The sequence below is a fragment of the Eublepharis macularius genome, chromosome 2 (assembly GCF_028583425.1).
Source record: "Eublepharis macularius isolate TG4126 chromosome 2, MPM_Emac_v1.0, whole genome shotgun sequence".
Taxonomy (NCBI): domain Eukaryota; kingdom Metazoa; phylum Chordata; class Lepidosauria; order Squamata; family Eublepharidae; genus Eublepharis; species Eublepharis macularius.
The window spans coordinates 234250943-234276616 of record NC_072791.1 but is presented as its reverse complement, the minus strand read 5'-3'; the positions used below and the strand labels follow the sequence as shown (position 1 = coordinate 234276616).

Below are 25674 nucleotides of genomic sequence, written 5' to 3'. Positions count from 1 at the left end.
CACATGCTTGTCGTTACCTTTTGAGCAGCAAGAGGGGCAGGAAAAATTGCTTAGTCTCCAGTTCAACCTCCTCCCCACTTAGGGGACTAGATAACATCAGGGAGAAGTCTGTCAGTGGCTACTAGCCATGGTGACTAAAGGGAACCCCCACATTTAGAGGCAGCAAATACCAATGCCAGAAGGCAACGTCAGGGGAAGACCCTGGCCTCCCTGCCCCATGGTTGGCTCTCCAGAGTAACTGGTGGGCCACTGCACGAGACAGGATGGGCCACAGGCTCTTCTTATGTTCATTCATGTTTGTAGGCACAGCCTGTTGGCACTGATAGAGTTTTAGTTGTCTCTTGCCATGTGCAACGGTCCTTTCCAACCCTTCCACTACTGCTTTTTCCAAAAGGTTAATTTTTTTTAATATTTGATGGGGCCAGACCAAACAGCAGGACTGGAGCAGAAAGAAAAAGATGAGGCTATGTACGGTTTTAAGCCATACCAGATTATCAGTTGTTTCTGTTGCAGCATGGAGCCAAAGTGATCAGTGCAGACGGAAACTGCCTGGTTTTCAATTTCCTTTAAAAAGATGGCCAAGTACTGCTTCAAAGTAGTATGTTATTGCATGAAAAACTGGAATTCCTCAGGCCTAATCTGAGATACGGAGAAATATTTCAGACTCTCTGGGGGCATGTAAAGACTGATAAAGAATGGGAATACCCATGTTTTATGAGAGATGGAAGAAAAAGAGAAAACAAGTAACATAATTGATTGTTTTTATTTAAAAAATAAACATCAAATGAAATTTTGGCCAAAGCAACCAAAATAAATAAATATATTAATACCATTAGTGGCAAAGATCCCTCAAACTTAACATTATTGAATTACTGACATTCCAATACCAATCACAGACAGAAACACGCCCTGATTCAGTCCCTTATCGTGACTCGACAGCATTTCTTAAAACTCGCTGCCTTAAACTTCAACCCACCACCTCACACAAGAACAAACAGAACCTGTTCCTTTCCTTCCCACTCGTGAAAGTGTTATTTACGTTCTCAAGCTGCCACAGTTTATTGCTGGTGCAGTGCAGCACTGTTCCTTTGGCATAGTATCTCCCCAATTATCCTTGTCTGTCAGGTAAGCTGCCTGTATTTGAGAAAATACTGACTTGCGTTGTGTGGAAGTCCTGGGTAATGGTTGTATAGCATCCCACTCCTTTGCTGTGTAGCATCCTACTCCTTGTATTCAACTCTCCGACAACCGGCCAGTCTAGAACTGCCCAGACACAGAAGAGGAGGAGGTGCCTGTGGAAGCAACCGCTCCATGACAAACGAACCCCAGCAAACCTTTAAGGGGCCTCATTACGCTGCTTGAGAGCATTCTGGTTCTGAGCCCGAGACTCCGTATCTCTGAACTGGAGACATCATCTCTCAGCGGCTGGCTGGGAAATATCTGTCTATTTATTCCACAGCATGTGCATCTTTCCACTTACAAGCGTTAAAGGTTCAAAGCCCAATAACAAGAGGATAACTAGTATTTATGCTGCCCGTGGCATTTCTACTGAAAAACTCTTCCTTTCAACCTGGGCTATGACCTTTGCTTCCTGTGGCTCAGCATGGCCAATTGGTGCATTCAGCTTATAAAAGGCCACATCTCTACCGGCTCCATCCCATGTGCTCTGACAAAATCTCTAGCATCATCATAGTGCTATACCAGATCTCCCTCTTGACCCTCCTGCCATGCCCGAAGTAATACGCTTATCTTTAGGCTATAAGAGACAAATTTAAAAATTAGATGTTGGCTGGGAAAATTAGATGTTGCTGGGAAATTAGATGTTGCTGCCAGCTTAAATAGGTATCTACCGTGTCTTGAAGCTGAGCACAGATCTGGGTTGAATAGTTCAAGGATACGAAAAGCATTTGAACAGCCCGTGAGCGCCTGGTCCTGGATGCCCTTTCCACTCCACAGAGATACACTCGTCTCAACCGGTTCACACAGCGGCTGGAACTACCACGACGTGTGTGTTTTATTTTATTAACTTCTCACTTCTTGAAAGAAAGAGCTTTTTCCTCAGGGTGTGCTTCAACAGGAGCGAGTGGTGTTCCGCAGGCTGTTCTCTGTTCCTCCCGTAAACTCTGTCGTTCAGCTCCAGAAGAATATCCAGAAGAGGTAACTTCCTGTAAGAAAATGGGAGGGAAGAAAAAGAAAAGACGCCCATTTCCTACAGCTGTATAACACAATGAGACGATAATCTCCAGGGCATTTGTTCATAATATCTAGCCTGACAGCTTTAAGCTTGGCAAAAATCTTTTTCTGTGTTTGGGATACGGGGCTCTCCCAACGATGGCTGCAATGCTTCTGAACACACAATTCAGGCCTGACAGAAACCAGTCCCAGGGACCGCAGCAGGGCCCCCGTTCAAGGAAGAACACTCAGCATTAAGAGAGTTAATGGTCCGAGGCCCAAAGCCCCTGAGGCCCCTCATGTCCTTCGACTCAGGGCAGCTCTTTGTATTTTCGGTTGTACAAAACAGGGCAACGCACAACTGCCAAGATCCAGCCAGCCAGGTCACTGTTGCCCTGAGGTTCCCGGTTCTCCGCTAAGGGGTCTCGGATCCCTACACGGCCCAAGTGCCTCTGCAGGGCACTCCTCAATGCGCAAAGGTATCCTGGTGGTTTCCATACAGCGATGTGCCCAACTGGAACAATCCTCTGCTCAGAGAAGAGGCCAGGGAAGCCCCTACTCTTGGGTCCGCATCTTCTGTGGCATGCATTTATTAATGATTATTTCTTTACATAATTTATACTCTGCCATTATCTTTATAAACAGCTGCCTCAGACCCTTCTATACATCCCTCATTGAAAATGATGGCCCCAGAACCCCAGAACCCCAAAACATACATAGATATGAACCCGAACTGGTACTGTCCTACCCAGAAATAAGCAATCATGGTATCCCTCCCCCACCGAAGCCTGGATCTGAAGTCATAATGAAAATTTTCTCAGTGCACACCCCTAGTAGACACACCACCCACACAACAACCACGGACCCAATTCAGTGAGAGTTAAGATAATGTGCAAAATTGATTCTGCTTTTGTTGGTCATGGGGAGGAATAAGAGATACACATGGCACCAAAGTCTTACTCATTCACCCCACTGACTTCTGAGACTTTAGTAAGTGCTGCCTACGATGTATGTCTGGTAGCTATGTAGGCACTAGGACTAGTACCTTGCTTTAAAAAAAGGCAGGGTAGGGGGACTGGCTAGTTTCTCAGGGACCCGAATACTGCGTTCAGCCCCACACTCTCAGTTGTTCCTCCCTTTCAGGGAACTGCAATGTATGCATAGCCCTGTACAATAAGATTAACAGGAACGGTGTGCTTTTTTGCTTTTAAAAAAGCAACCCACCTTTTGCGTGGATCAAGCAAGAGCTCCGTTAGCGTGGACAGATAATAGGAAGATGAGCCCGGCGATCTCTCCAAGGCTGACGCGTCCACCATGCACTGGCTCCAGAGAATGTCTGCCACCTGGGGGATGGCAGACACAAGATCTCCATCTGCCTCCACCAAGCTGCTGTGCTCTTGATGATGCCCTGGCTCCACGTAGTTCTGGATAAAGAAGAGCTTTGGCTTTCCTAAGAGGGCCGCACATTTATCACCAGTAAAAAACCTCTTCACCTTCTCCAGAGGATAGCCAGGTAAGAGGCGGTCTGTGCAGAAGATGTCCTGATGGCTCCCTCGGCTGACCAGAACACAGGCAAAACAGTCGTAGACTTTGTGCTGCTTCAATCGTGCTACTTCACACAATTTATGTGGCAAGGAATTCATGTTTAGGAACGGGTAACAATGAACTTCAAAGTGCAGGGCATTAAAAGCTTCGACCAGCATACCTAGGGAAGGAACAGACAAACCCCTTGAATGGATACACTTCCACAAGGCACTCAGATCTTGAGTTCTTCTGCATTGTTGAATCTCTTGTCTATGCAGAAAAAGTGCAGAATGCGGCACTGGGTCCAAACACTACTTTGGAGTGTTTCAGTTAAGCTTTAAGAGAAAGACAGAGAGAACTTGTTTGTAACCCCACAGCTACAAAAATCCACATGAACACACGTGAGCTGTGCCTAGTGAAATCTCAGTAGCTGAGAGAAGGTTAAAGAAGATTCCTGCTAGTTAAACGGACAACACTCAAGGGTTTCCACAGCTTTCTGCTCCCCATGAAGATGAACACATGGCAAAAAATGGCCTTTAATGTATACTATCTTCACTCAAAAAGGAACATAACAACGTAAGAGAAGCCATGTTGGATCAGGCCAATGGCCCGTCCAGTCCAAAACTCTGTCTCACACAGTGGCCAAACAAACCCCCAGGTGTCCTCAAGAGGTCTGCCAGTGGGGAGGGGACACTAGAAGCCCTCCCACTGATTGCCCCCCGGAACACCAAGAATACAGAGCGTCACAGAGAGTTCCATCTATACCTTGTGGCTAAGAGCCACTGATGGACCTCTGCTCCGTATGTTTATCCAATCCCCTCTTGAAGCTGTCTATGTTTGAAGCTGCCACCACCTCCTGAGGCAGTGAATTCCATGTGTTAATCACTCTTTGGGTGAAGAAGGACTTCCTTTTATCCATTCTAACCAGGAGGACAACCCTGAATTTAAGATGCCCCCATAAACTGTTATACTCCAAAAGATTTTTATAATTCGACATAACTGGAATTTGTATGTGAATTTAAGATGACCCAGCCCCCTTTCGATGGCATATTTAGAAAAAAAAACTCGTCTTGCATTTGAATAAATACCGTAAATGCGGGGGTGGTGCCCTGAGCGCTCTGAAATGTAGTGGGAGGGAGACCCAGGCTCACTTCTCTGCCAACAGAAGGTGTGGGGTTATCTCCGCCAGTTCCTTCGTCCCCCCGTTTGCCTCTCATGCCGCTCCTGTGGGTCCCCTGGAAGCCGTACTTCGGGGAGATCGCTGCAGCGCCAGGGGACTGGCGGGGAAGTTCTGCCCCACTGACGGCAGTGCCTTGCGTGGGCAGAAAAGTGAGTCTGGATTCAACCCAGCATCTTTTTGACTCCAGGAGGCCCTCACAGAACGAACAAGACCGCCTGGCACCAGGAGAGGAGAGGAGAGGAGAGGAGAGGAGCTGGCTTTCCCTCCTGAACAGCAGAGGAGCCTTGCCGCTCTTCATGGGCATCACCTGCCCCGCCCGCCCGGCAACACCCTGGTGTTATGGTTATGGTTCAGTGTTGAGGCTGTTCTTTGACTGGACTGCAACTGTTAACTGCCTTGTTTTTCAGACCCGCAATGCGACACTACGCAAGGGAGGCGTTTGCTCTGGCTGTTATCTGCATGCTCCCCTGAACGGCACTGCCAAGACCTCGTGTCTTTCTGGCAGAGCTGCAAAGCAGAGATGTTCCGCCAGGCATTTGGCTGAGGCCAGCATTTAGATCTGCTGAATCAGCCTCCCTGCCCGTCTCCTACCAGTGGGGGGCGATATGGCCATCCGCCCCCCCCCACGTACCAGGGGTGACCCACTGAGCATCTCCTCGCACCTCCGCCCCCCCCCTTCTCCTTATATGGGTTGCAGGGTTAGGGTGGAGGGAATCTCGTCCCGGAACACCGGGAACTTATGTTGTGGAGCTACGTTTCATGCCGCTGAACTTGCATCTTGTGGTTTTTTGATTTTGCGGTTCTATTTGTTGCATTTATTTGTGGGCTGCAGTCCGCCCTGAGCCCGCTTGCAGGGAAGGCGGATTATGAATTTAAGCAACAACAGTCCCCAGGCACCGCGACCCGGAAACGCCCACACACCAGTTCTGCTCTTTGTTTCCCGCTGAGCCTAGCCGACTGTTAGACTCGAGGGGGGACGGGGGGGGGGAGGATCTTTGCATTTGCCTGCCCTTTGCAAGCCTATATACGCTTGATGCTTGCATGGGAATGTTATTCCTGGCAAAGACGGAGCGAACTCCTGATACCAGCAGCTTTTCAATAAAGTACAGTGAGGTCTTTTGAGAGCTGCTTGGCAGATCCTCCTAACTGGCTCTGCTGGCTCAGTGGCCTGGGTGAGGCAAGGCTGACTTTCCCAACGCCGAAGGAGCTTCCCTCCTGTTGCAGGACAGCCACCCCAAAGGCGGTCCCCGAAACTCTCGCCTCATTGCTGGGTCCTCCTCGCTTGAGCAGAAAACCAGCCTCTGCTTCCCAGGAGCTGACTGGACCAGCCTTGCCCCCTCCACGCCACCTTTCCCTTTGCCAGGCTGTGAAAAATAGGCTGTTTCTCCATCATCCACTGACGACCATACAGATTTTCAAATATGGGGTGAGACAGTATGCACCTTGAAGCATTTTATTTCAACTCTGGACCTTTCGGCCTTGTCTCTCTGCTGGAAAAGAGTAACTTGATTGGATCTACTGCTCCGTTAATTTGCACTTCACCAACTTCCCTTTTGTGCCCGTCTGCTTGCTCATGTCACCATGGCTGCAGCTGGGGAAGACAGAATAGTGATGTGCTGCACACACATGGGCCAGGTCTCCTGTCTTGCCAAAGGAAAATGCTTTCCAGAGTGGCTAACAACGCCCCCCCCCCCCGCAACTAACTGTCTCAGCCAGGGGGGCCCGGGTGGTAGGGGTGGCACGCAGAGTTTAAGCATGGCAGGCTGGGTGAAATCCCAGGCCAAATCAGCAGCAGCGATTGTGCCATTATGTAAATTAGCTTGCTCTGCATAATTATGCAAGGTGTGAAACGTGGACTGCCAGAGGGCAGGCTTTTTTTAAAGCACAGAATGCACACAGCCCTGTTCTTGCTATCCTGGGCCTGCTGCAGTGGTGCGGCGACCTATGCGGGAGCATCTGATATTGTCGCATTGCTGAAACTAAACAAGTGTAGACCTGGCCTCTCCCTTGGACTGGAGACAACTGCAAACCCCACAAATAGTAATAATTTTATTTAGCAAGATCCTCACTGCAAAACTCAAAAGGTATTTTTTTTAAAAGCCAGTTGGTGGATGAGTCAAACAAGAGGCAAGAAAAATCCCCACACCTCCCACCGGCTTGTTCATATGATCAAGTATTCAGGAAGGCAGACAGAGAAGGGCGGGCAGAGAAAGAACACAGTCAGTGGAGAGGGAGATGAAGATGCTCCCCCTTCCCACATTCTCCAGCTCAGGTCCGGGGTAAGGTGAAGGGCTTCTGCTCAGCAATGGTACAGAAAAGTGTGAAATAGCAGGAGATCAGGATGCAGCGAGAGTCAGGCTGTGGCGGGGGCAGGGGGAACAGGAAGGGAAATTCCCAGCTGAGCCACTAGATGGCAGTGTCAGGCAATTATACAATGCATATCTAACTCACAACTTACAACTGGAAGCAAGGGAAAAGCACATGCTCCTTGCAGTTTCTTAAAACAAAACTTTGTACTGGCCATATATTAGAGGTACATCTATTCCACTTTCTAACCAACAGAGAATCTGAAGCAGCAAGCAACATCTGGAGAGCCAGTTTGGTGTAGTGGTTAAGAGCGTGGGACTCTAATCTGGAGAGCCGGGTTTGATTCCCCACTCCTCCACTTGAAGCGAGCTGGGTGACCTTGGGCTAGTCACAGCTCTCTCAGAGCTCTCTCAGCCCCACCTACCTCACAGGGTGTTTTGTTCTGGGGATAATAATAACATGCTCTGTAAACCACTCTGAGTGGGTGTTAAGTCATCCTGAAGGGTGGTATAAAAATCGAATGTTATTATTATCCTTCTCCCCTCCTCCTCACACCTGAGTTGTTGAGCATAAAATTGAAGTAGAAGAGAATGATGTAAACCACTTTGGGTCCCCCCTGGGAGTATAAATGAGGTAAATAATCAAGCAACAACTACCTTTTGTTGTAACTGCAACAAACTACTGTATTTACTCAAATGCAGTACTAAGGGTTTTTCCAGCTACACCATCAAGAAAAGGTTATCTGAAATTCATGTACAAGTTACAGTTATGTCCAATAATAAAAATCTTTTGAGATACAACTTTGGGGGGGGGGTCACCTTTCAATTAAATATGGATGCCTGGGGTTGGGCTCCCCAGGCACAGGTGATAGGGCTCACCTTGGGGCGGGATCCTGGGGAGCAGGGCGGGCTCACATCCTCCCGGCCGGGGAGGAGAACGGGAGGACTGCGGCTGGTGCAAGGGCAGACTTCCAGGCAGGAGGAAAGCTCAGGGGGCTTACCACCCCACTTTCGAGCCAGCCAATTCTGAGGCCACAGGGGGGAGAGCCCTCCTGGCGGCAATCCACACCAAGGCTGACCAGGCAGCCCAGACAGGGCCTTGAGGGAACAACAGGGCGGCCTTCCCAGCACCCCGGTCGTGATGGAGGACCCCCAGATCCTGACCCCCGACATCACAACGGAATACGCATTTGCTAAATTCCAACAGGGATAAAAATTACTTGTTGCCTTTGTAATAAGAAAGCAGGGGCCAGCGTTTCCGTGTCTCCTCAGAGAAATAATTCTAGAATGAAGATGAAGCCACAAAAAAGCAGAAATTCCTACTGCAATTGATCTTTCTTGTCAGATGTACATGCCTGCTGCCCCAGTCTCAGGTTCGGCCTGAGAGGGCATCTGGACAGACACCTCTGGAGGTGAGGGAGTCTTGGGCTGCAAAGACCCAACTGGTGAAGAAGAGCCTTTAGGCAGTAAGCCCGGTGGTGGCCTTCTGCACCAGACAGAGCTTTCAGGTTGTCTTCAAGGGCAGCCCTGCATACGTTTAACAATACTTCAGGAGTATTAATTCATCTGGCATTCTGTAAAACAGGTCCCAGGGAGATCCCACTGGTGACTCTCCATACTGCAAAATACCAACTTGGGAGTAAGTTCTTTTTTTAAAAAAATGTTTTATTATGGAAAAGTTAAAAGATAAAACAAGAGAAATAAAGTGAAACATAACAAGAAGACAAGTACAAAGGGCCAAGAATGGCCTACAAATCAATCTACAAAGTAAAAACAGTAAGAAACATAATAGGCATATTATTAATGCATAACAGTTTTTCGCCTACAACACTTCCCTCTTTATTATCAACTTCCCTCTTTATTATCAATCAGCTTGTGGTCTCAATAATATATTTTTTGTGTGTCTCATTTTCTTGCTAGTTCAGAATGTTATTCTTAAAAATCAAAGCCACAAATCATTAAATCATTTTTCTTCATCTCTTACAGATGGTCCAAAAAGGGTTTCCAATTTGCCATGAATTTAGAGAGTGTTTTATCTCTAATTAATACTGTAAGTTTGGCCATCTCAGCTAAGTCCATCATCTTTCCAGGCCAATCTTCTAATACAGGTAGCTCCTTGCACTTCTATTTTTGAGCATATAAGAGCTGTGCCGCAATTACCATATATAAAATTAAAACATCATGTCTTTTTCCAATTTATTGTCCATAATTCCCAACAAACAGAACTCTGGTTTAAACTGTAAATTAACCTTTAAGATTCTCTGCATTAACGTATGTACCTGTAACCAATTTTTGTTTGCTTTGTTGCAAGTCCACCAATGATGATAAAACGTTCCTTCCTGTTGTTCACATTTGAGACACCTTTGGCCTTTTTTTGCAATTTTGTCTGGAGACATACACCACCGGTACATCATTTAAAAATTCTCCTTGAGAGTGGAACACAAAGTAACACAAGTCTTCCCTTGACTTCAATTTATACTCCTCTTCCAGAAACACTACTAAGTCTCCATAAGTCAACCAGTCCCATTTAGTTAACGTTTCCTTTCTATAGAAGGCTTCTTGTGGTGAAATCCACAATGGGGTCTTCAGGGATATCTCGGTTTATACTTATTCCATGTTCTCAGAATTGCTCGTCTTATATAATGATTTTTGAAATCCACATTAATCTTTACTTTGTCATACCGTAAGTAGGTATGCCAATCAAATCACAAGTCATGTCCTTCTAGTGTCAAGTATCATTTTTCAGAGTCATCCATTCCTTCATCCACATCAGACATGAGGCTACAACGTACAGCTTTAAATCTGGTAGTCCTTTCCTTTGCATCTTGTAATATTTTGTATTGGACTCTTGGTTTTTTCCCATGCCAAATAAATTTAGAAATGTCTCTTTGCCACTGTTTGAACAGTACATCTGATGTTAGGTTCGGTATTGTCTGAAACAAGAACAACAATCTAGGAAGAACATTCATCTTAATAATTGATATCCTCTCCATCAGAGACAATTGTAATCTATTCCATTTAAGCATATCCTTTTTAATTTTTTCCAAACTTTCTCATAGTTATTTTGAAATAGCATACAGTTCTTCCCTGTCAGTGTAATACCTAAATATTTTACCCTTTTTTCCACTTTAAACCGTTTTCTTCGATAGCACTTCCCGTTCTTCTATATCTGTATTTTTGTTAACATCTTTGTTTTTTGTTCATTAACTCTGAAACCTGCCAGATCACCAAATTCTTTTGCATCACTGTCTCAATTCCTTTTAAGGGATCTTCCCGAGTTATGACTAAGTCGTCTGCGAAGGCTCTCAGTCTGTATGTCTCTTTCTTAATTTTTATTCCTGAAATCCTTTCATCTTGTCTGATGTCTCTATTCAAAATCTCCAAAATGAATAAAAGTGGCAATAGTGGACATGCCTGATGCGTTCCTTTTTGAATCCCACAAGATTCAGTTGACCACGGACCATAATTCTAGCTGTTTGTGAGGTATAAATTGACTTTACCCATTTCACGAAATTTTCTCCAAAATTCATCTCTTCCAAAACTCTGAACAAGAAAAGTCCAGTTCAAATTGTTAAAGGCCTTCTCAGCATCAAGAAAGATAAGAGCTGTTTTTTTCTCATTATGTTTCTCCAAATACTCCAATGTATCTAAAACCATTCTTACATTATTTTGCAAGTGTCTTTTTGGCAGAAACCCACTTTGATCTTCATAAATTATGTCTTTAAGTATGCACTTTAATCTTTCTGCTAATATTGTAGTAAATAACTTATAGGCATTGTTCAACAATGATATTGGTCTGTAATTTTTTTACCACGGTTAAGTCTTGCTCTTCTTTGGGTATTAGTGTGATGTTAACTTTTTTCCAAGTTTCTGGCATCTTTCCTCCCTGTAGAATCGAGTTCATTGTGATCTGCAATGGCTGTAGAATCTCGTCTTCAAATCATTTATAGTACTTAGTTGTCAAACCATCCAGTCCTGGAGATTTCCCTATTTTCATCTTTTTGATTGCCTCAACTACTACTCGAATTGTAATTGGACCATTCAATATTTTCTGTTGTTCAACTGAAATTTTGGATAGATTCTGTTTTCCAATATAGTCATCTAATTTTTTCAAAGAAATATCCTGACACCTGTATAAATTTGAATAATTCTTGAAGAAAATCCTTTCGATAGCTCGAGCATCATTTTGCATTGTGTTCCCATCATACATCTTTCTTTCCTCAGTTTGTATGCCAATGATCTACCCGGTTTGTTCACAAATTCAAAGTTTCTTTGCCTTGCGTAATTCAAATTCTTCTCCAACTTCCTTGTTGATAACATGGATATTTGTGATTGTAAATATTTTATCTCTTATACCATCTTATTATTACCTGGGGCTTTTTGCAATTCTTCTTCCTTTTTAAAAATTTCCTGCAAGATCCCTTGCAATTTCTCTTCTTTTTTTAACATTGAGCTGTATAAAATGGCCTCTTATAAAAGCTTTACTTGCATCCCATACTTCTCTGTTTAGAATCAGGGCTGTGCTATTTGGGTTTCGCTTTGGGTAAAGTTACTTCGGGTAAAGTTCGCTTCGGGTAAAGCAGACCCGATTCGGCAAGCCTCAGCATTCCCAAAGTGGGGCCAGCGTGCTGGCCCCGTTTCGTTAATGCCGAAGCTAAGCTTACCGAAGCCATTTGGGTCACTTCGGTAAGCTTCAAGGCTTGTTTAAAGGGCCCCGCTGCTGCTTGCAAGCAGCATCGGGGCCCTTTAAACATCAACTCCCCCCACCTCCCTTGCAGTGGCTCCGGGCCGGCTCCTCTGCCGCTGCTGTGCTGCCACCTGAGCCTGCGGGGTGGTGAGGAAGGCCGGATCCACCTCCTCCGGCCCTTCCTGCCCTTCAAATGGCCACAGTGCGCTGGTGCCACTGCGGCCATTTGAGGGGCAGGAAGCGCCGGAGGAGGCGGCTCCGGCCTTCCCCACCACCCTGCAGGCTCGGGTGGCAGTGCGGCGGCAGAGGAGCCGGCTGGCTGCAGGCTACACTGCCTTGTGCTGCTGCTGCCGCCGCCACTGCAGTGGTGGCCCACCACCCAGCTGATAACCCTCCCACCACCAGGTAAGTGGATCGGGGTTGGAGGGCTCTCCCCAGGGTTGGGTGGTGGGTAGAGGGGTTGCCCCAGGGAAGATGGTGGGGGTGGGTGGGGAGTTTCTCCCCCTCACTTCAGTATGCTCCGAATCTTCATGGAGCGTACCGAAGCGATTCCCAAAACCCGAATCTGAAGCAGCAATCTGGGGGTATCCCGAAGCGGGAATACCGAATACAGCCACCTGTGCACAGCCCTATTTAGCATCTCTTGCCTCATGCTGATAATCTTCTAGGCAGAGCAGAACTGCACCTCATGAATGGATGGTGTAGTCAGGCTGAGATCTGGAAAACCCTGGTTTGAATTCCCACTCAGCCATGGAAGCTTGCCAGGTGACCTTGGTCCAGCTGTGCTTTCTCTGCCTAAACTAGAAGATTAACAGGAACTGTGGGGCTTTTTGCTTTAAAAAAAGCCACCATCACCACCTCTCTCTCTCTCTCTCTCTCACACACACACACACACACACACACACCATTAGAAGAAAACCACAATAATTTTAGTCTTACACCTATAAGCATTTTGCACGCACACATTCTTAAAAAGTCCAGAGGAAATGAAAGAAAAGTTTCTTTCTCTTTCTCTTTCTAAAAAAATATCGATGCCGGTAAGTTCCAGCTGAGTCGCAGAAAACCCCAGGAGGAACCTGCCAAGTCAACACGCTTTCAAATGTGTGTAAGGAGTGGCTGTGGAGGAAACTGGAGATGTGGGGGGGGGGGGAAGCAAGCTGGAAAGCTGAGGCCGGATTCTGTTCTGGGGATTAACCTGAGAAAATGATTTAACCCCTTGTTCTAGATCCACAATTGCCGACACGGATCAGGCGTCTGGCTTGACTGTTTAAAAGCAGCGTGTGTGTGGGGGGGGAAATCCGCTATTTCTCTCAGTTCTGAGTAAGGCAGGATGCTTAAAAGGGTAAAAAGATAACTGATCTCCATTAAGGAAGCCTGGGAAGAGTCACCAGATGTGTCCCCCCCCAGTGCCTAGTCCACCAGAAACCAGCTTCCCACATGTTCCACTCTCTGAGCAAAAGCATTCTGCTCTTTCTTGCCTTTTGGGACAACAGCTTCCCCAGCAGGAAATACCTGGTCTTTGATGGAACGGGAGGGAGACCTGGTAAACAGCCAGAAGGAGCAGCAGAGCCACCCAGCGCTGTTAAGGGGACTTCTGAGCCCAGTGGATGGAGAAACCGTTCATATGAAGACCCGGACCAGAGATGGTGGGTCGCCTCACCTCAGATGGAGGTTTAGTCTTTAAATCAGGGAAAGGACACCGTCCCGTGTCCTCCAAGAGAGGTAGGATGGTGGGTACGTATAAGTATAGAAAAGAATGAACACGATTCAACTATGCCCAGACCACCTTCTTTCACATGAACATGCCCTGTCTTGGTGCTCTCCACGTCCGTCTCTATTGCTGCTTTGACGGGTACATGGAACGTGATCGATGGAGAGTGGCTGTGACTAGTGATGAGGCCTCCTAGTTAGTGCCCCCTCCCAGTACTAAATAAACATTATTTTAACAAACATTAACAGACTGCTTTGCTCTCTTTCCCTTCAGCAATTCTTGTGCCTTTCAGCTCCTGAGGCCAACTGCCCCCCTTCGTTAGAACTCACACACACACCATCTTCTCTCTCCTCCCCTCCTCTTCGGGCCTCAAGGGCAACCCACAACCCTTTTCCTGTAGGAACACCGACTCCTTTATCTTTGAGTTCTGAGAGGACAGGAGAGCAGAATAACAGAACCATCAACTTGGACAAGTTTAGTTTTACAAAAACAAATCCTTGGGAGGATTTTTTTTTTGAGGGGGAGGGGTCTGGAAAGTCCACGTTTCATACTGATCACATAATTTAGGATAGTGCTAAACTACGTGTAATGTGATAACCTAGCAATTTCTGTCCTCCTCCTCCTGAAGGGTATCTGGGTGAGTTAGTTTGTCTCTTGTGATGGCAAGTAAGAAAAGTTCCCTGGCAAAGCTTTCCCTTTTGAGGGCGCTGGATCAATGCCAGAGGCCTAGTCAGCCATCACCTGCAAGTGAAACTTTCCGTTGGTGCTGCCAGCAGAGAGTCTCAGTTCCCTGTTGGGATGCTAGGAACGGAAGCCATGCCGGCCCGTTCAGTGTCTGGCCAGACGACGCGTGCGGCTGTGCCATCAGGCACTCCGGAGAAGGGGGCGTCCCTTCGACTTACCCGTGTCGTTGCCAATGCAGTCTATAATCAGGCATATCCCCAAAGGCCGGCTCTGCATCCTGTACTGCTCAGGTACCTGCAGGGATTCGAAAAGAACAGAATTTCTCACCCAATGACTTTGCTGCTTGGATACACACACACGAGGGAGATGCGAAATATGCTTGTGGAAAGGCAACCCAGAATTTCATAGCAGCCGCTCGTCTTCTAATCACAAAGCAACAAAGGAAACCCAAACCCAACCCGCCCCCCCCCCCCAAATCTGACCATGAAGAGATTCAAAAAGGTGGATCTGCTGCAACTCGTCAGGACACAGCAAGACAAAAAGATAAATCGTTTTAGGGAGGCATGGCGGTCTGTAACTATTTGGAAAGAACCAAATAAATACAAGACAGTATGTTTAGTCTAATGTTATATAAACATACTGTCTTGTATTTATTTGGTTTTTATAATGTTCGCTTTGTTTGTTTGAACAAACAGACGAATGGGAGGAAGAAAATGGGCATTTACAGAAGTCATAAAGGTTTCTTTGTTTTTACTGTTTATATTGTTGAATAAAAATGAAAATTAAAAAAGGTATTTTTATTTAGAAGACGAACAGAATCCTTCTCCTGCATCCTCCGAGGCCACAGACCCTTCCGTCCTGGACTGCTTGTCTCCAGGCATTGCCCTGCCTCTGCCTAACCCAACCAGGTCTGCACCAGGGAAATGTTTAATAGCAAAAGGCAATGAGAACAAGTTTCTTCCGAACAATGTCTTCCACCCTCCACAAATGAGAAGCCTGTGCTTTTAAAGTATTCTGAGCTCTTGCTCCGTGCCACACCAACTGGTTTATCAGTTTGCAAAGATATACAGAGTTTGGATCTTTTACTGTACAGAGAGGTTTAAATCAGAGCTCTCTATGGGACCTGTACATGCTTTTTGTGAAACGCCAACCACTAAAGCTGCACACTTAACAGGGCAATCCCAAACACAGCTGCAGCCATTTAAGTCTACTCAAGTGCACAGTCTTAGAAAGGTGCAACTCTGCCCCGAATAGCATTGCAAGTCACTTGCATGTGTGAAGCAGGTACCGCAGGTCAAAACACTCAGAAAAAACTTCCACATCACCTCTAACATGCAGGGCTTTTATGAAAAAACAGTAGTTCGCCTGTTTAGCAGCAAGTGATCAAGTGATCAAACTAAACGCGTCTGAGTAACTCGTATGTTCCAGTGCTGCACACAGAAGCGCTGGAACGGCAGCTGCGCCTTGACTAAAACCCTGGGCATCATAGGGATATTTTCAGTCACTTCCTCCACACCATATTCATGGACAATAGGACTGCATGGAGACAGTTCCATGTGAACCAGAAATACATGGAAGGTTTTTTCGTGATTTCCAATATTATGCAATACTTCCTCATTGATTTCACAGGCTGGCATGTGCCCCAAAACTAACATGTTAAGAAATACTGGCAGCAAAGTTATGGATGTACTGATTCTAAACTTCCAACTGAAAACCAAGTTTCCAGTCCTCAAGTACAATTTTATTTGTACAGATCTGGCATGCAAAACATGCAGTTTACCCCATAGTCTCAGGGTGTGAAGAACTTACAGTCATCTGGCATTTAAAGCAGGGAGAGGGGCACAGGTTGAGGCAAACCGAGAAGAATGTAAGAAGGCAGCTTTATCATTTTTTAATTGAGCTTACTGTATAAAACACAGACAGAACAACCAAGTGCAACAACCTTTGGACCCTGTGAGGGCCTTGAAAAAATTCTGCACGAAAAGAAAAGTGTCCCAATACATATCCTTTCTGATTATAACGTGCAATACCTGAGGCAGGGCTGTTCCAGTTTCAGGTACCGATACGGGGATCTGTTCCTCTGCAGTTACAAAATACAGTATTGTTAGTCACACTCTATTGACACAAATCACTAATTTTAGAGATCAGAATGCGTAAATGCACACATATCCAGTAGCTAAACAGTCAAATGCGATTTTGGGCTCATCAACAGAAGCATAGTCTCCAGATCATTTAAAGCGATAGTATCACTTACACTGCTCTGGTTAGACCTCACCTGGAGTCCTGTGTTCAGTTGGGGACTCTGTAGTTTAAGAAGGACGTTGACAAGCTGGAATGTGTCCAAAGGAGCACAAGAAAGATGGTGAGGGGTCTGGAGACCAAGTCCTATGAGGAAAGTTTGAAGGGGCTGGGTATGTTTAGCCTGGAGAGAAGACGACTGACAGGGGATACAATAGCCCTCTTCAAGTATCTGAAAGGCTGTCACAAAGAGGATGGAGTGGAGTTATTTTCTGTTGCCCAGAGGGGCAGACAAGAATCAATGGGTTAAAATTAAAAGAGTTTTCAGCTAAACTTTAGGAAGAACTTCCTGACAGTTAGAGCAGTTCCTCCGTGGAACAGCAGGATTTGAGTCCAGCGGCCCCTCAGATTTTCCGTCAGAAGAAGGGAGTCCTGACTCTCGAAAGTTCTGACTCTCTGAAAATCTTGCTAGTCTCTAAGGTGCCACTGGACTCGGATCCTGCCATTCTCCTGCCGACTAACACGGTCACCCACCTAAAAGTATCCTCAGTGGAACAGGCTTCCACAGGAGGTGGCGGGACATCCTTCTCTGGAGGTTTTAAAGCAAAGGCCAGATGGCCGTCTTACAGCCACGCTGATTCTATCAATTTAGGCAGGAGGGCAGGAAGGGATGAGCCACTGCTCGGCCCTCGTGGACCTTTCTTAGAGGCCCAGGGTAATGGCGACTGCCACTCTGGGGTCAGGAAGAAATTCTCCTCCTGGCCAGACTGGCCCAGGGATCCTGGAGGACTTTTACCTTCTTCTCGGCATAGAGCAGGGGTCACTAAAGGAGCGGGGGGAGGGCTGTAGCTATGAACTACCTGCACTGTGCAGGTTGTTGGACTAGATGACCCTTGCTGTCCCTGCCAGCTCTCTGTTTTTAATCCGTTCAGCAGTATTTCAGCCAGTCAAAGCCTCTCAAAACTCTATTACTTCCTATCTGATGAAACACAGTAAAGACAGACACATAGAGAAGAGTATCTAGAAGTGGCTCTTAGGGTAAAGGTAGTCCCCTGTTTGAGCACCGAGTCATTACTGACCCACTGGGGGGGGGGACGGGGACGTCGCATCACAATGTTTTCTTGGCAGACTTTTTGTTACGGGGTGGTTTGCCATTGCCTTCCCCACTCCCCAGTCATCTACACTTTACCCCCAGGAAACTTGGTACTCATTTTACCGACCTCAGAAGGATGGAAGGCTGAGTCAACCTTGAGCCGGCTACCTGAACCTGGCTTCGGCCAGGATCGACGAACTCAGGTCATGAGCTGAGCTTGGACTGCACTACTGTGGCTTACCACTCTGCGCCACGGGGCTCCTTAGAAGTGGCTCTTAATATATATGAAAATATACCACCAGCACAGTGGTATATTTTTGTATAGTGGATAGTGTCAAGCTAGGATGTGGGAGATGCAGGTACGAATTCCCACTCTGCCACGGAAGCTTACTGGGTGACCCTGAACCAATCTTACATGCTCAGCCTACCCTACCTCACAGGGGTGTTGTGAGGATAAATGGAAGAGAGGAGAACAGCTTTGTGTCCCCACTGGGGAGAAGGCCAGAGTATAAATAAAGTAAAATAAAGAAATAAAACAAATGGAAGGAGCTAGGCATATAGGTGTGCATCCATCCTGTCAAGTTCTGCCAAGGGTGCTGCCCCGTGAGACGCCAGCCTGCCTGACTTCAGCCTTAAAAGACCTTCAGGGAGTGTGCAGGACCCCACTCTGTGGAAGGAGGGGGGTATACCTCACCCTCACACCCTCTCAGTCCACTCGCAGGTCCCTTCAAACTGATGTTGTCCCAGCTGCTTTCCATGACAGCTGTCTCCAACCTGCCGTCGGTCTTACTCTTACTCCTCTTCTTCCCTCCACCTCCTCTCTGCTGCTCTCTTATTCTCTGTCTCTCTCCTCCACAACAACCCACCCCACCCTGTGGGTGGACTTCCCTTATATCCTTTCCCTCATTCCTGGCTCCACCTGCCAGCCACACCCCTCATTTGCCCTCTAGCCCTGGCCTTGGCTGCCTCAAGCAGCTGCACCTGGGGTAGCTAGTCTGGCTGCTTTGGGTGGCTACAGCTGTGCTCTCTTGGCTGGCTGCCAAGTCTCCTCTGCTCCGAGCTTCAGGCCCCTGGGCAGCTACAGCTGTGCTCTCCTGGCTGGCTGCTAAGCCTCCTCTGCTCAGAGCTTCCAGCAGCCTCAGCTAGTCCCTATTATTCCCTTCCTCCCTGTTTGCCGGTTGGGGCGTGACCCTGTGCTGTTGCTGCTGACCTGCCGGTAAGGTTGCTGGCTGGCTGGCTGATGGCCGGCTGTCCCTATCTCTTGTGCCTTCTCCCTCTGCTCAGGTCTCCTCCTGGCTGTCTTTACTCTCCCTGTCAGGACTCTTAGCCTCCCACTGGAGGGTGGGGCTAGCTGGCTTCCACCTGCCCCTTCTGACCCTCTGTAGCTTGGGTGCTTCTTTGTCCCCCTCTGTTGCTATCCTGTGCGGGGCCTGGGTGACTGCCGGGGCGGCTGGGTAGCCATCTCCCAGCTCCCTCCCATCCCCTCCTCCCAGCAAGTCCGGGGGCTGAACCTCTGACCCCGGACACACACAAAAAGGGGACCAATTCTCACAGAACTGGAAAGGGCCTTACAGACCATCTAGTCCAACCCAGCATAACAGAGTAGTATGGAGGAAGGTGGGGGTGTTATACTGTCCAGGTTTAGAAGGGGAGATTCACATTAAGCAAGGCTCTTAAATGGTATAAGCTGTCCTGCCACAGCTCTCAGGATTGGCAGGCCTTACTCTGAATGGCACCGGATCCATTTAGTAGTTTTCCTTTGTTCACAATCTGCAAATTAAAAAAAAAAGAAGGGGGGGGGAGCATCAAAACCTATTTCACCTTTTGCAAAAATTGCACCATCATGAGATTTCAAATACATGCCACGTTTCTCCTCTAGAGGTTTTAAATCTATATTAGATATATGGATACACTAGAAATGTGTTCAAAATACCATTAAATAGACACAGAAGGTTAAGAATATTGTCTGGCGGATCAGAAATCAACAAGCTGAACCCTTAATAAAACCAGAAAGAGGAGGACCATGAATCCCTCCTGCTGCCTGGGCTGCATGAGCTACTCTTGTGATGGTGGCGGTTATACCACCTGTCTGTTTGTTCCATGACCCGAAAGAGAAGCCGAGCCAATGGGGAGCTGGATTGTCCCTTCACAGCCACTGCTGGCAACGTATCAACCGACATATAACGATGTGGTAGGAACCACCTTATCGCTGGGGAACAGCTGTGAACTGTACACTGTGCCCACAATTTATAGTCAGATCCTAAGAAGGCTGCCAGAGGGTTGCATGAAGCCACGCCCAGTGAAAGAGTCCTCAAAGCAGCAGTTAATCTGGGCTGTTAATTTGCAAAACACACTGTGCTTTTTATTGGCGTTCCATGCTTTAGAAGATTTTTTCTCAGGGGCCATTTAACTGTAGCAGCTTCCTTTGTACTTACCCCTGGAGGGTCAGCAAGAGAGAGCTCGGGAAGCGATGCCTGAAGCACGCTGATGTACACAGGCGCTGAGCCAATGGTGTGAACTGGAGCTAAAAATTGAAGAGAGGCTCTCAGAAAGGCCACTAGAGCCGGCCTCCCCACACCAACCCACAGCCCTCAGCGGGCACTAAAACCTGCACGTGCGCTTTGGCTACACTCTCTGTCGCTGGGGGGATGTTTTCACCCATATTTCGTTCATTCCACATGAAAATGTGGACGTTTTCGTTCCATACTCCCACTAGGAAGCTTCTCTGTGTCTCCGTGAAACTTTCCTACAACAACAGACGCTTAGATTCTTAGGGGTGATGTTCAACTGGGGTGAATAAAATGAACTGTGCATTGACGATTCCCAACAAGATCCAGGCATTAGAAATAAAACGCTAACACCCTAACTCTGAAAACACTTACTTCTGAGGGGGAAAATCCCTCTGGGATAGACTTCCTAGCAAGCATCTACACAAAGACCAAGGCTGCCATTCAAAGTGTGCTCAGGACCGATTCATGCAAACTGTTGCTGTGTGCAGCCCAGCCCTGGCAGTGTACGGATAACTAGGCCAACGTGGGTTGCTGAGGCCAGCCGCTTGCCTGCTCCGAGCCTCAGCAGCGCCTTGTGCACAGTATAGGCTCAGAGCCTCAGTGCAGCTAACAAGGCTATTGCCAGGCAGAGTGCGAAGCACTGTAAGACTGCACAAAGTCAAGCAGACGGAGAGAATGTAATTCAAAGCAAGCACTTGTGAGACTATTAAGGAAGATGTGAAAAGATACTTATTTTATTTCCTTATTTGACTTTTAGCCGACCTTCCCCACAAGCGGGCTCAGGGCGGGTCACAAGGATACAACAGTAAGTATAAATATAAGTACAGCAATAAAACCATCAAACCACATTGAACCTCAGTTCCCCAAAAGTGGCTTGCAAATTGCGCTTCCTTCCCATGAAATAGTTTAGTAGCACTTTTTATTGCAGCTCTTATTATAAATACTAAATTAAATATATAATCACATAAAATATATAAACCTGATAATTCAGAATTAAAATCATGGCGAGCTTTGAAAAAACATTCCCTCCCCCCCCTCCGCTTTCTGTATGGGTGAGACTTATTTGACGTGGGGGGAAAGTTCAACATAATGTGAAAATACACCCAAACGAGGAGATGAACCAGGGAGAGGGGGGGGGGCGGCCCTTTCCTCACCTCCTGCTGTTAAATTCCCCTTCCACCATAATGGAAGGCAGAGCGCGCTGCTGTTCAAACCCCATTATGCATGCATGATAAGCGGCAGAGCCCTTCGGCGCCCGTCTTATGAGCCAGAAGACGACGCGTGCCGCAACCACATGGCGGCTGACACAGAGAAACCCCCCCGGCAGTGAAAGTAAGTGACCGCCTAAGTCACCCTAAGCGGCTGCCCCCTTCTGAGCCCAGAGGGCTAAGGCGGATGTGACTCTGCTTAGGACTGCGCAGCTGCAACTGAAATCCTAACAACACGGTCTTGGGAGTGAGCCGCACTGAAGAAAACGGGACTTCCTTCTGAGCAGGCCTGCTAAGGCGGCTTACTCAGTTTCTTGCGGCTCCCCGTCTCTTTCAGGAGGCTTGGAGCAGAAGACCGGAGGCGTAGCATGGACAGCTTTCTACTCACTGGCCCATACCGGTTATTTTCACCACCCGATTTAACTTGAAATGCTCTTGCGCTGGTTCACAGGTTTGGATTTTGTACACACTGCCGTATCTTCTCTTCATTATGGGTTGCTGGACAACTGCATTGCTAAGCAAGAAATCTGCAATCTTTATTGCATTCTTTTGCCTAGCCAGCACACTTTTTTAGGAGAATTCGAACCTGTAGTGAACCACAGTATCTGTTCCTGAAAAATGCACGCTTGAGGGTAAGATATTGTGGTACTAGTCCAGACAGCAGTAATGCTACAGCAAGCAGCAGTGCTAGTTTTTTTTGGAGGGGGCCTGTAAACTGACAATCTCTCTAGAAGTTCGTACACCAAACTTAACAGTCCTGATATCCAGAATTTTGGGAATGGCTCTGCAGGACATAAATAAGTTGTAAAACCAGACATGTTCTCAGCTGCGGCCTGATCCTGTGCCTGTTTACTCGGAAATCTCACTGAATTTAACGAGACTTGCTCCCACCGCCAAAGCTTCCCAGGTGTACAGACCCAGAAGTGACTTCTGTGGCAGCTAAGACAGCACCCCGTGTAGACCAGCAGCTGGAAAGAGCGAGTTGCCCACAGCGTTCCTTACCTTCCACTCTGTACTTCTGGATCTTCTTTGCCAAGTCTTTCCTGTGAATGTTCAACAAGCAATTTTCTATTAAATCCAACTGGTTAGGCGACACCAGGTCTAACTTCTCAAGATCAGTTATAATTCCCAGGAAACTCTAGAAAGCCAGAACAAACGTTATCAGCAGCAGACCAAATGAAACACCCCTTGAGACACCAGCAGGCCGGCCAGTCAGGCCAAATGAGCGATACGAGGATCTACTTCCAATCATCTATGTTTCTGCATTTTTCATTTTTCAAAAGGCCAACAGAGACTTTTAGTTTATTATTTATTAACAAGATTTTTACCTCACCTTTCTGCCCTCACAGGGCCTCCAAGGAAGCTAACATACATGGGTGTTTCCCACAGAAGAAGTCCTTTCAGACGCTGCTATAACCAGAGGGATCCGTTCCTGAGCCCCCAGAAGTAACCCTGAGCCGCCACAAACTCCACTGCACGTATCTGGCAGCCTCTACCATGTAAGCCAGGTTACCAAACTCGCACAAACCCTGCCAGGTATTTCTCGCATGTTCCATCTGACTGATGGGCAATGGAGTCCAAGGCAGAATGGCCTGAACACGTGACTACCATCCATTTCTTACGGAGCAAGGGTTTGGATCGAAAGCTTTTACCTCGGCATCCCAGACTTCACTTTTTGGCTCTCATCTTGCAGATGAGGGGGCATTGCTCAATGGTAAGAGCATCTGGTTGGCGCACGGAAGGTCTCCGGTTCAGTCCCCAGCCTCTCCAGCTAAGAGGTGATGCGAAAGACTTTCCACTCCACCATCCTGAGTGCTGCCGCCAACTGGAGTAGACATGACTGATCTTGATGTGTTGCTGATGGCGTAAGGCAGCTTCAGGAGTTCACATGTTTAAGATAAATCCTTCTAGGCGACTTACTGTTAGAGGAGACCGGACTGCAGAAGCCGGCATCGTGTTACTTACGCTATTTGTTTAAGATCTACAAAATGGCTGTTAAAACTTTTCACAATGGTAAAAGAATAACTTGCATTTCTTATCCATAACTAGCTAAGTCAGGAAAGTACAAATGTACTTTCACATGTAACCTGGGGAAATTAAAGGGATTTCCCAGTTATTTATGACAAATAATACCGATAATGTCCAGCTGGCCTTACTTTCCTGAGACTCGAGAACACATAGGTGGATGTTTTCATTATTCAAATACAGACATAACTGTAGGTTACCGCTCAAACGCAAAAGACAAAAGGCACTTCTACTGTCAAGAGGACTGTGGCTAATCCGCCTCTCCCATCATGCCCCCTATGACGTTCCTGAGGGTCTGCAGACCCCAATTTGAAAACAAAATTTCAGAGGCTTCGGTGGGTTGCAGCAAGAACCAGAAGTTTCCAGCTCTTTCAGGCGCAGCTCCATGAGTGGATCTCACTGGTTATAAGCTTGTACTGCCAGGAAAACATTTCAAAATTGCAAAGTTGGTGGGAAAGCCATTAAAAGCCAGTTTGGTGTAGTGGTTAAGAGTGCAGGACTCTAATCTAGAGAGCCGGGTTGGATTCCCCCACTCCTCCCCTTGAAGCCAGCTGGGTGACCTTGGGCTAGTCACGGCTCTCTCTGAGCTCTCTCAGCCCCACCCACCTCACAGGGTGTTTTGTTGTGGGGATAGAAACAGCATACTTTGTAAACCACTCTGAGCGGGTGTTAAGTCGTCCTGAAGGGTGGTATATAAATCAAATATTATCATTATTATCCTTCTCCCCTCCTCCCTCCGCCCCCCCACACCTAAGTTGTTGAGCATAAAATGGAAGTAGAAGAGAATGATGTAAATAGCTTTGGGTCCCCACTGGGAGTATAAATGAGGTGGGTGTTAAGTTGTCCTGAAGGGCGGTGTATAAATTGAATGTTATTATTATTATAAGATGGATTTTTTTGTTCCTGTTAATTACAATGGATTTTGAACAGGTCCAGATGCTCATAGCAACAAGAACAAAATATCTGGAAGGTGTCTAGTTTTTGTTAATCCTAAATTTTAAAAATCCGGACAACTACAGCCTCCAATGACCGGTTTACAAAGTACGCTATTATTATCCCCACCACAAAACACCCTGCGAGGTGGGTGGTGCTGAGAGAGCCGCGACTGGCCCCAGGCCACCCAGCTGGCTTCAAGGGGGGGAGTGGCTCCAACGGCGGGCGGCACGGCACCAGCTGCTCAATGTCAAACTGAATTCCGGAAGGTGAGAATGCTACAGAAAGCAGCTTAGCTTTGATCAACCTCCTGGAGAGACCTCCCCCCCCCGCCCCCGCCCCAGTTTCCAGACCGGCCAGGCAGCCTCCCAGAAGGTCATCGGCCTTCATAAAGACTGGAGTCTGAATGTGGTATAGAGTGGGGGGTGATACAAGGGTGCTCTTTGCTACGTTTAAGATGGCAAGGGGAGGGAGTTTCAGCTGGGCTGCCAGAGCTGTCTAGCCAACCTACGTAGTGTGCGTTTATCCTGACCTTTCTCCAATGAGCTCTGGGTGGCATACACGGACTGGTCCGACATTATCCAGTGAACTCCATGGAAGAATAAGGATTTGAACCCAGGACTTCCAGAACGTTGACTAACACTTCTAGCCACTCCCTGAAACTAGCTCCTAGTAATGGGACTTCAAAATTGCACACACAGTTCACATGTTTAATTTCTACCAGCATTTCCTGTCTTACTTTTTTTATTGCCATCCTACCACAAATTAACAGCCGCTTGCAACTCTTATGCATCCTTTTACTACCTTGTGTGTCATCTTTTGTCTTATATTTAAGATTCTTCCAAGCCTTTAAAACATGTGCCGCCTGCCCTACTCAAAGAACCTGTCTTGTCTCCTCTAGCATCCATTCCCCATCTTCTTTCTAGTCACGCTGAAGTGCATTCCACACCCCTTTAGGAAGAAGTTACCTTCTCTTTTGCTTTCTTCAGGTAGGACATGCCAGAATGATCCAGCAGAAGGAAAACAAAGGACTCCAAGTCTTCTTTATCCAGGTCCTCGCTGATTTCAGTCATCAACACTCTGCAAAGACAGCCACCGTATTTTTAAAAAATCAGTCTTCAGCAAAATCTTGACTCACCAGCCCAGCAGGATAAAGACCTCGACTCATGTTTATTTCCTAACAGAACAAAACTCTTGCACTCCTTGACCGTACATGCTTAGAACAGCCGATCTCAAACGGTGTGACAGGGCAAGCCACAAAGACTTCTGGGCATCCAAAATACCAGTCCGCAGAGAAGACTGCCTGCTGCACCTCTGCACGCTTCCCTGCTCCAGCCTTGCCCTCATCAAAGCAGCCTCTGCTAAGGGAAAGGCGATTTTGCTACATTTCTGCCTCTGGTTCC

General features: G+C 47.1%; 1 protein-coding gene across 1 annotated transcript in view; it reads right to left on the bottom strand.

Moving 5' to 3' along the window:
• Positions 1-744: 744 nt before the first annotated feature.
• LOC129324791 (CASP8 and FADD-like apoptosis regulator) overlaps positions 745-25674 on the bottom strand; it is a 37542-nt gene continuing 12612 nt past the window's right edge. Inside the window, exons 3-10 of the mRNA XM_054972187.1 lie at positions 25240-25351; positions 22316-22451; positions 20031-20119; positions 19320-19365; positions 16295-16344; positions 14483-14558; positions 3397-3877; positions 745-2165 (exon numbers count right to left, since the gene is read on the bottom strand). Coding sequence (XP_054828162.1) covers positions 2015-2165; positions 3397-3877; positions 14483-14558; positions 16295-16344; positions 19320-19365; positions 20031-20119; positions 22316-22451; positions 25240-25351 — 1141 coding nt within the window. The 3' untranslated portion in view covers positions 745-2014. The remainder of the gene's footprint in view (positions 2166-3396; positions 3878-14482; positions 14559-16294; positions 16345-19319; positions 19366-20030; positions 20120-22315; positions 22452-25239; positions 25352-25674) is intronic.